At 39.2% G+C, this 11545-nt stretch overlaps 1 protein-coding gene across 1 annotated transcript; it reads right to left on the bottom strand.

Annotated features, from left to right (window-relative positions):
- Positions 1-449: 449 nt before the first annotated feature.
- Positions 450-10551, bottom strand: LOC116637315 (pancreatic progenitor cell differentiation and proliferation factor-like). The gene is made up of 3 exons (XM_032412696.1): positions 10541-10551; positions 588-745; positions 450-550 (listed from the first exon to the last, which is right to left on the bottom strand). The coding sequence occupies exons 1-3, from the start codon at positions 10549-10551 to the stop codon at positions 450-452; spliced, it is 270 nt and encodes an 89-aa protein (XP_032268587.1).
- Positions 10552-11545: the final 994 nt, after the last annotated feature.

Here is an 11545-nt window from a genome sequence, read left to right as displayed (position 1 = left end):
AAATCTAGTGTTTGTGTCACACTTACAAGTTGCACTCATTTCTCAGAAAAAAAAAGTGGCAAATATTCTGCATTTTCCTAGACTAAAGAAAAAAGTTATAGGAGTCTTTAACAGACTTTTTTTTTTCTTTTTTTTACTGGCTGCTTGGAGTTTATTTTGCACTTGCTGCAAGGCACACGGTTACAGGGTGTCAGGAAGGCTTGTGTATGGCTTGTATAGTACAGAGCAGGGTTCTCTCAACTTCCTTTTTGGTGTTTTTGCTATTTTGATATTAAAAAACCCAACTGCTTCTGCTTGCTTCAGCCTGCCGAGCCTAGGAGGAGAAGAGGTGGGGCTCTGATGAGCCTAGTGCCTCCTGAAGCCTGGTGGTGGCCTCTCAGGACTGGGGCCTGGTGTCGGCTTTGCCAGGCTAGCCACCAGGCTGCTTCCTGGTGGCTTCCAGAGCCAAGTCACAGGTGATCGTGCCCTGGAGGCCCAGGAAGTTTCCGAGCAGTCTGGAGACTCCAACACTGTAGCCATGAACAGAAGAGTGGACTTCCCGGAAAAGAAGCTTGCCCAGGAAGGACCTAGGTTGGCTTTGCGGAGACCCGGGTGGTGAGGGATGGCTTCCCCAGGATACTCCGCAGTTCCACAGGGGCTGTTCCTAGCAGTGGAACCCAGGCGACACCGGTAATAGTCATGGGTGGCTGCGAGCAAGCCGCTGGAGGGGATGGCTGCCTTGCTGTCGCTTGTGGGATGCTGGAAACTTCAGTGGCAACCCCTCTTGGGCCTCACTGCGCAATTGCGGGTGGCACGGACGGATGCTAGGCCACGGAGCCCCTTTGCAGAGGAGATGCTGAGGGCCGCTCCACTACCGAAATGTTCAGGGGGTCAACAAACTGTCTTGACATGAAACTTCAACTGTGATATTCTCCATTCCTTTCTTCTGCCATTTTACAGATAGGGAAACTGCACCAGAGAGAGCATAGCATTTGTGAGATACTTTTGTGTTTATGTGGGTGGGGTACAGGAAGAGGAGAAAAAGGGGGAATAGTCTAAATCCATATTCTCATTGTTAGAAAAGATGGGGTTTAAGATAAGTGATGAGGCAGGGAGAGCAGGAAGTCAAGTTGATGACTGAGAAAAGGTCCCATGGGAGGAAGTGAAAGCATCAGAGTCTGAACTCCCATCTCCTGTCTTCAAGTTCTATAAGCTCATTAATTTGCCTCAATCTTCTCTTTTCCAGTTTATAACATCTCACTCAGTGTCCAGAAAAAATATGCAAAAATGTTGAGTGCATCCATGCATGTCTAAGAATATGCACATATTATATTTTAATCACTAATGTAAAACTTTCTGACATCTACCAATTAGGGAAGGACAGTTTGACATGAAGTACTTTTAAGATGTATAATTTTACTACTTTCTTGTATAGAAAATAATTCAGATGTAGTGAAAAAAGTATGGTCAAGTAGAGTTCCTTCAACAAAGTGTTTTTATCAATAGTTGATAATGTTTAATTATTAGCACATAATTGGAATATCTGTATCTATATCTCTCTTAACAGAGTTAAAACTTCCAATCAGATTTTAAATGTTAATTGGCTTAATTATACTCTTGATTTTCAGTAATGTGGCAAAATTGGATTTCTACAAAACAAAAATCTTTTTAAAATCTTCCAAAACATCTGAGTCTGAAATATTTTCATCATTTCTATTCAATCTTTTAGCTCTTGTGCTTGATTCATATCTATTTTACATAGACAAAATTCTAATTTTCCAAACAAAATAGTGCAATGCTTATTTCACAGTTGGTGTTGTTATGAATAAAGTCTATTCCAACAGATTTCACAAACCTCTGCAAAATCCTATAAGCCATAATGGCTGCATTCATCCTTTGAGCAAAAACAAAGAAACCCTCTTTCGTTACTAAAACAGAGTACGTGAAGCATCAGAAACAAATTTAGACATATCTGCCTCTGAGCCATGTATTGGCCACACACAATCACATCAAACCACAAAAAAGAATGGCATTCTGGGTTTTCTATGAACAGTTAGCTCTTCTCACAGCTGGGAAAAATTCAAGTCTTCCCTAAATTCCCTTACTTTAATTGTAGATAGGAATTTCCAGAACTGTGATGTAGTGGGGAAAAAACACAGAACTTGAAGACAGGAGGTGGGAGTTCAGACTCTGATGCTTTCACTTCCTCCCATGGGACCTTTTCTCAGTCATCAACTTGACTTCCTGCTCTCCCTGCCTCATCACTTATCTTAAACCCCATCTTTTCTAACAATGAGAATATGGATTTAGACTATTCCCCCTTTTTCTCCTCTTCCTGTACCCCACCCACATAAACACAAAAGTATCTCACAAATGCTATGCTCTCTCTGGTGCAGTTTCCCTATCTGTAAAATGGCAGAAGAAAGGAATGGAGAATATCTTAATCTCTCTTAATGTTGAAATAGTCTGTTTATCCAAATTTTAACATATATTACATTTTATATGTATATTATGTTATAATATATACATTACATAATATAAATATTTTATAGATACATATTATAGATATTATATAGATCATATTCAGGTTTATCTTGTAATCTGATGTTGTTTGTCAAAGATCTGTGGGGCAGTATTCACTGATATCCCAATAAAGACATAATAAAGATTAAACCCCTGGAAATGGGGAGATGTATGTCAAAAGGTACAAACTTTCAGTTAAAAGAAGATTAAGTTCTGAGGATCTAATGTATAGCATGATGACTACAGTTAAAAATACAGTAGCGTATACTTGAGAATTGCCAAAAGTAGATCCTTAAGAATTCCCACCACATAAGCATATGCACAAAGAGTTAACTATGTGAGGTAATAGATGTGTTTATTGGGGCACCTGGTGGCTCAGTCGGTTGAGCGTCTGCCTTCGGCGCAGGTCATGATCCCAGGGTCCTGGGATCAAGCCCCACGTTGGGCTCCCTGCTCAGTGGGAGCCTGCTTCTCCCTCTCCTCCGGCTTGTGTTCTCTCTCGCTATCTCTGTCACTATCTGTCTCTCTCTCAAAAAAATAAATAAAATCTTAAAAAAAATAGATGTGTTTATTATTTTGATCTTGGCAATCATTCCACAATGTGATATGTATATCAAATCATCACATTGTATACTTTAAATTTTTACAATTATATTTGTCAATTATTCTTCAATAAAGTTGGGGGGAGAAAAGATTAACCTATCACTGGCATATGCATTTCTTATGCCAGTTAAATAGGTGATTTGAGACAGGAATTTTGTATGTATAAATTTGTGTCATCATTCTGGAAGATCAAATGATGTCTCTGAACCATCTCAAAAAAAAAATGTCATGTACCCTCTGCTTCCTCAATAATTGTTGCACATGTTGTGTATGTCATGAGTTTCCAAGTGAATTGTAACTTCCTTGAGGTAAGATCTAACACCTTATTATTTTTCAGTCCATCATGCCTAGGAAACACAGAAACCACTTAATATATGCATGTTCATGCATGGACATAGGATATTTTGTCACTGAATTTTAATATCCTCATTCTGATTGAGTATCCAACTGCCATACCTTTTAGTTCAAGTCCATGTTTACCAAGTGTACCAGCTAAATATGCACATGAATTAGGAAAGGATAACTGGGTCCTGATCATACTATAACAGACACTTCCACTGGAAATCAGAGGCATCTAGGTTACACTTTACAGTTGACCCCTGAGCAACACAGGTTTGAACTGCGCAGATCCACTAATACACAGAATTTTTTTTGATAAATACAGTACAACATAAATGTGTTTTCTCTTCCTTATGACCATCTTAATCACATTTTCTTCTAGCTTGCTTTACTATAATAATACAGCATATAATACATATACCATACAAAATATGTGTTAATAGGCTGTTCTTGTTATCAGTAAGGCTTCTGGTTAACAGTAGGCTATTAATAGTTAAGTTTTTGGGGAGGCAAAAGTTATATGTGGATTTTAGACTATGCAAAGGGTCCATGCCCCTAACCCCAGGTTGTTCAGGGTCCGATTGCACTCAATACACTGAATTATTGTTTGGTGTTGGTTATACTACACAGTGTCTATAACTCAAAGATGTATGGTTTGTTGACCAGAGCTATTAAACAGAAGTGAAAACATTTGGTATTTTCTCCTCTTGCCAAAATCTCAATTACATTTTATACTTTGCATGACAGTCAGTATCCATGTATTAATCTGGTTGTCCCAGTATTTAAAATTATCACTAATCTGAAAACTTGCAAAAGTTATACAATTAACAGAGCTGATATTAAAACTGGCTTAAGACACTGAGATAGTATAATTCAACAAACAGACCAAATCATTAAATTCCCGGAGAGAGTTCTTCCGTGAGGTAAAAAAAAAATCATCTAATATTTCATGTCCATTCTTTTTTGTGTTTTCATATAATAAAAAAGGAAAGAATTAAAGTAGCTTCAAGAGTAACAGTTTGGCAAGCTCTGCGCTCAGCGCAGAGTCTGCTTGAGATTCTCTGCCTCTCCCTCCCCCCCGCCCCTCCCCACCCCCTTCTCTCTAAAACAAATAAATAAATAAAATATTTTTAAAAAAATAAAAGAGTAACAGTTTGGAATTATGTCCAGGAGGAAAAGAAATTTCAGAATAATAATATTTACATGAAATGTTGTAAGTGGAAGACTGGATAGCATGTTTTAAATTGGGCTTTTGGGAAAACCAAAGTCTGCAAACATTGATAAAAAAGGACAAGATTTGAAATAAATTATAAATGAAAGCAAGTGGGTAGGATGACGACTGAAAATGAAAAGCAATCCCAAGCTTGCCATGTAGTGAGTTCAAAAAACTTATCAAAGAATATGCAAGGAAAAAAGGTGGCATGCTGAAAACAGTGAGGTTCCTTAGGGGGGAAAAAGGATACAGGCTGGAAAGGAGGGAAGTGACATGCTGGGTCTGAGTAGTAGAGGTTGAAGTGACATCCTTGGAAGCAGAGACTGAGTGGTAAAAATAGAAGATGAGAAAGATGAAGACTGTATTGAGAGAAAACAACTCCTACTGCAGTAACTTAGAAGAGACAGGGAGGAAGGGGCTTTATAAGAAAAATAATGAATTAAAATTCTGTCTTCATTTCTCTACATTTCCATCTTTAACATGTATTTTAAGTAGCCCTTTTTAGATGAAACCTAACTTAGCAGGAAACAGGGTTTGCTGGGGCTGTCATAACAAAGTACCACAGCTTCTGGTGGTTTACTTGAAATCTCTGTCATTCTCTGACTTCTAGAAACATCACCCCAGTCTCTGCCTTCATTTTCACATGGTGTATTTCCTGTGTATGTGTTGTCTGTATCCAAAATTCCCCTTTTTATAAGGACTCCAGTCATACTGGAGTAGGACCCACCCTAATGACCTCATCTTAACTAATCTGCAATAATACTATTTCCAAATAAGGTCACATTCTGAGGTACTGGGAGTTAGAACTTAACATTGAGTTAGGTATGAAGATTAACATGTGAACTCAACAATGAACTAGGGTGACCTGGGTGGCTCAGTTGGTTTAGCAGCTGACTCCTGAGTTTGGCTCGAGTCATCATCTCAGGGTTCTGGGATGGTGCCTACCTCTGGTTCTGCATTCAGGGTGGAGGCTGAGGATTCTCGATCTCCCTCTCCTTCGGCCCCTCCCCACTCTCGAGCGCGCTTACACATGCGCACTCAAGCATGCACGCTAGCTTAAAATAAATAAATAAATCTTAAAAAAATAATAATAATAACTGAACTAACCCACACACTCTCAGGGAGTAACAAATTTTGTAACTTTGTACATATTCTATGGAACAATGATGGACAATTCAAGCTGGTAAAGAGAATATACCATAGGATCCTTTTAAAGTATTTCTGCAGGAAAAAAGTATCACTGACATACACAAAACTTCTTCTCGGGGGGATGAGATAACGGATGACTTTCCACTGTGACTAGAGTTTAACCCTGGGAAATGATTAAAAACACCGGCCTCAAAATTATCCCACCCTGAGAGATGGGAACTGGGATGTTTATACTGAAACTGCCGAGTCACTGCTTGCGGTTTACTCCTGGAGTTGGAGGTATTCATTCTCCAGCAATGGTAACTCTGGTCTGTCATGCACATGGTAGAGTTGGCTTCTGTGGTGTTGGAGAAAACCCTCAGGCACATGAAAGCTGAGACTGGCAGATGGAAGTGAGCTGAGCACACTGAAATAGCTGTACCATAGGATGTGCTGGGCATGGACAGAGTCTGTTACAGTTGCACACAAATATCAAAAGTAAATCAAACCAATTGTTATTGTTATTTAGCTTTATGTGACTTTTTTATTGCTAATGTATTATCATCAGAGGCACAGAAAAATTATCTTTATCAAATTTAACAATAAAAATTTATAAAGTTATTGATTCAGGAACCTGTCAGGAACACTTGAGAGGCTTATTAAAAATTACCCCCAATTAAATGAAATTATTTTAAATGATCACGACACTGTTGGGATTTTGAAATGGATGCAAACTTAAAAAATAAAATGAAATATTGATTTTTTTGTGGTGATTAATGAGACTGGAGATGTGTCATTAGATGTTTATTGAAGAGGGACAATTTTCCTTGAGCATTTTTTCCTTTAGTTCAGTTTCAGTTGACCAGATTTCATTTTGTTTTTAAAAAATCATTTCAAGTAATATTCAATTCATCTCTGTCAAACTTCTGGAAATTGGGCATGGAGGAGGCAGGCAATTTTCTTAAAGGATTCTACACAAAATAATGACTATAGGAGTAAAAATATACTTAGGCAGACATTTCTCTCTCGTTTACCTTCCCCAAGCCACTAAATCAGAATTCTCCAAGGCTAAAGTTTTAGGGTTCTACTGTTCTCACTGCCTTATTAGAAGAGTAAGTAAGTACTTGACGTTAACTTCTCCCTGCAATGCAAATTGCAATGCTTTTTAGCCAGTGGATGTTGGGACAGAGACCTGATTATAGGAGAGCCTGAGAGGAAAATGGCCTTGGGGATGGATGGGGCAAGCAGGCATCTTCTTCCTTCCTCTCTCTGCCTCTCTGCTTAGGTTTTTACTGAGCCTGCATCCTTCGATCTTCTTTGCCTAATTGGGTATGTCAAGCTTCCTCACCTCTTCTCTCCCTATGAATGCTGGCGTCAGGACTTTCGTAGGCCTGAGGAAAGGAGTTTTTATTTCTATCATCTCATTAGAGAACGTTTACTGCCCCTGAGGCAATAAACACTCTTTATCCCTTCTACATGGATGACTCTCTATTTCATCTATTTATCTATTTGATATAGTGGAAAGAGGACTGGGGCCCAGATTACTGTACTTGGTTCTTACCCTAACTTTTCCAGTGAAATTGAGAAAATAATGACATCTCAGTTTCCTAACTTGAATAGTAAAGAAGGGTTAAACAAGATCTCTTAAAATCTAAAACTTTCTTCAATCTTTAAAAAAAGATACATTTGTGTTAGTCCAAAGACGGTTCTTTGAGAGCTTTAACTTGAGAGATCTGAAGGAGTGAAAAGGGGCCTCTTGGTGAAGCCCTCCTATCCTTCACAACATCCCCCGACCCCTATAATACGCCTAAGGAACAATCAGGACTAATCCCATCATGTACCTTTTCCAAGTTTATGGCAGTTTCCACAAGTCACTCAAGATTTCTAGGTCATTCCTTATCACCTAGCCTCATCTCCACACAATTCTGTATTTTGCTGAATAAAATCCTATCTCCTACCCCTCCCCAACTCAGAAACCCTCGTCTTCAGAGTCCATCATCAGTAATATCCCCCAAATCTCCACTTCATCTCTAAACAGCTCACTCATTGTCTAATGTACACTCAATAAATATATATTGAATGAACAAGTGAATAAATGAATTTAACTGAATGAGGTCTCAAACTCAGAGGACCCTTGCACTACTGAGATCATACAGAATCTCAGAACTGAACAAAAGGCAGCCTGTACAACACCAATGCCTCATCGTTGAATTGTGGCTCTACTACACACTCTAAACTTTAAGATTTAATTATGAGTTAGTGTCATAAGCAGTGTGGTGAACATGCACATAATGAAATGTAGACAGAATTTTCCAGATAATTTGTTACCTATTAAGTCCACTAAACATCTTGACTAGATCCAACCTAGCTGGATTCTTTTCTTGTTTATATGGTAATCATGAAGTTTGTGCACATGACAGAGCTTAATTTCCCAAAGCCTAACTTTCCACTAAGTTATCAGTGACTTTCACTAGCAAATCAAGTGAATAATTGGCCTGCCTCTAATTGGGCCAATCTTTACTAAGAGAAGGCAGAGCAACACTGATTATCTTTGAAGCAGGCAGCAGATAGGCCAAATCAAGTCCAGTCCTTAACAAGTTGAAAGCTGTCATATCAACCAAACAAAAGAAGTAAACTGCCTGCCAGATCGGACCACACCTGCTTCAGAAGCTTTTGATCAAGGCTATAGTGGGTTCCTCTAAAGACCTCAGTCCTCTACACAGGGTGTCACAAGGTTGCAATCAAGGTAGATCAGTCTGTGCACTAAAATGGAGGCTTGACTGGCAGAAAAAAATGCTCTCAAATTCACTCAGGTTGTTAGCAGAATTTAGTTCCTGGAGGTTGTACAACTGAAATCCTTGCCTTCTTTCTGGCTATTGGGCAAGGGTCTCTCTCAGCTCGTAGAGAATGCCTACAGTTTCTTGCCAGGTGGCCCACTCCGTAGACCCTCTCACGACATGAAAACTTACTTCTTCAAAGCCAAAAACAAAATCAAAAGAAGACTCGGGGCGCATGGGTAGTTCAGTCGGCTGGGCATCTGCCTTCAGCTCGGGTCATGATCTCCAGATCCTGGGACCAAGGCCTGCATGGCAGGGATCCCTGCTCTGTGGGAAGTCTGCTTCTCCCTCTCCCTCTGCCCCTCCCCTTGCCACTTGTTCTTGCTCTTGCTCTCTCTCAAATAAATAAATAAAATCTTTACCAAAAAAAAGACTCTTCCCTCAATCTGCCAAAGATGCATCTTATTTAATGCAACCTCATCTTATCACTTTTGCCATATTCCATTGGTTAGAAGCAGGTCACAGGGTCTATCCACACTCAAGAGAAGGGGATTAAATAAAGACATGGATAACAGGAGAAAAAAGCATTGGTATTGGAGATCACCTAAGGTCTGCCAGCCAGAGTTACTATTAAACTTTTTGTCAGGAATGTGATATTCCTGAATAAAATGACAAAACATATTTAAGATACTAAAGAAGACGTAATCCAAGAATTTTTAACTAGCAAAATTTAATTTTCAAAATAAAAGATACAAACCACTATCAATATGTAAGAACTAAGAGGATATTGACCTCATGTGCTCATTCTGAGAAATCTCAAGAGAAAAATATTTAGACAACCAAAACTAGTAGAGTATAATTGTGATGATTACTACTTACAGATTACTTACAGATTACAACTAAGTGAGGGTTAAAATATAAGGAATAGACTTCTGGTTCCCAGTCCAGCATGTAAGGAGCTTGAAAGTCATCACTCTGTACTAGCAACAAGTGAAATACTGAACAAAGTGAAAAGTAAACAACTTTTCTTATATCCATCAAAGAAGTGATGTAAAGAAAACTGCTATCCCCAAAACTGAAGTACAAAACAGGAGCTACAGAGAGTCACACTTACCAGAGCAGAAAGCTTCAAGCAGGAGCCTCTGTGGGAACCAGTACCAGGGTAGGAAACCTCAACTGCAATTGATGAATTGCTGGGGGCTCAGAGTGGATGAATCTGAAAGTTAAAAACTTTAGGGGTGGGATGCCTGGGTGGCTCAGTAGGTTAAGTGTCTGCCTTCGGCTCAGGTTATGATCCCAGGGTCCTGGGATCAAGTCCTACATTGGGCTCCCCGCTCAGCAAAGAGCCTGCTTCTCTCTCTGCATGTTGTGCCACTCCCCCTGTTTGTGCTCTCTGACAAATAAATAAAATCTTAAAAAAAAAAAAAAAAAAACTAGGGGTTTCCAGTCAGAGAGACCACCATACCTAAGTTTTACCTCTAGGAGCTCAACCAGGTTCTTACCATGAATATCAGAGAAAAATCCCCTTGTGCTTCTAGCAAGAGGAAGGTAAAAGGAACCATTCTGAAATACTCCAGAGCATTCTGTTCCTAAAACGGTCTGTCCTCAGGAGAAGCTATTTTACCAGAGCCTAAACTATCGGGGCTTTATCAAAGCCTAACCTAACTGACAAAAGGAAACTACCCATGCCAGCTCACTCTAGCCATCCTGTCCCACCTAAAAGGGAGAAAAAAACTAAGAAGCACAGGAGAAGTTCACATTTCAGAGGCACAGGCTCAAAAAAGACTGAGACCTAATCATAGGACTATAGAGCACTTCCCCTTCCCCCACATATAACCACCACATTAGTAAAGGCCTATTTATGGCAGTTCCCTTTACCCAGTGTATCATGTATGGCTATCAAGAAAGAATTACAAGGTATATTAAAAGGCAAATAAATAGTTTAAAGAGACAGAACAAGCATCATAACCAGACTCACCTGGCAGGCATGTTGGAATTATCAGATCAAGAATTTAAAACCACTATAATTAATATGTTCAGGGCTCTAATGAATAAAGTATACGGACAATTAAGCAGAGGATGAAGTTCTAAGAAAGAATCAGGAAGAAATTCTAGAGATCAAAAATACTGTAACAGAAATGAAGAGTGTCTTCGATAAGCCCATTAACAGACTGGACGTGGCTGAGGAAAGATTTCTGAGCTTGAGGGTATCTCAATAGAACTTTACAAAATGGAAAAGCAAGGAGAAAAAAGGCTGAAAAAAATGGAACAGAACAGCCAAGAGATGTGGGAGAACTACAGAAGGTGTAACACACACATAATGGGAATACGAGAAGGAGGAAAGAGAGAGCAAGAAAGAACAGTAACTGAGAATTTCCCCAAATTAACGTCAGACACCAAACCACAGGTCCAGAAAGCTCTGAGAACTCAAAGGAGAATAAATGCCCCCCAAAGAACTACACCTAGGCATGTTATATTCAAATAGTAAAAAACAAAGATAAAGAAATAATCCTCAGATGGTGACTACACTCATCGCGGTGAGCACCAAGTATAGAGTTGTTGAATCATTGTGTCGTACACCTGAAACTAATAGAACACTTTATGTCAATAATGCTTCAGTGGAAGAGGAAGGGGGAGACAGAAAAGGAGGGGAGGTGGAAGAGAAGGAGAAAGAAATAATGCTGACAGAAGCCAGAAGGAAAAAAATACCTTATTTGTAGAGGAGCAAAGATATGAATTACATTAACTTCTCTTCAGAAACCAGGCAAGCAAGAAGAAAGTGGAGTGAAATATTTAAAGTGTCGAGAGAAACAAAAATACAAACCTAGAATTCTGTACCCTGTGACATTACCTTTCAAAAGAAGGAAAAATAGAGACTTTCTCAGATGAACAAAAATTGAGGGAACCTGTGGCCAAGAGACCCGCCTTGCAGTAAATGTTAAAAAAAAGTTCTTCAGAGAGAAGGAAAATGATATAGGTCAGA

The sequence above is a fragment of the Phoca vitulina genome, unplaced genomic scaffold (genome assembly GCF_004348235.1).
Source record: "Phoca vitulina isolate PV1807 unplaced genomic scaffold, GSC_HSeal_1.0 scaffold14, whole genome shotgun sequence".
Lineage (NCBI taxonomy): Eukaryota > Metazoa > Chordata > Mammalia > Carnivora > Phocidae > Phoca > Phoca vitulina.
Note: the sequence above shows the minus strand (reverse complement) of the source record. Positions and strands in the feature narration are given on the sequence as shown.

Coding starts and splice junctions, on each gene's coding strand:
- LOC116637315 (XM_032412696.1), bottom strand. Junction 551..587: donor AGCCATCCCTCACCACCCGG/GTCTCCGCAAAG, acceptor TTCCTGGGCAAG/CTTCTTTTCCGGGAAGTCCA.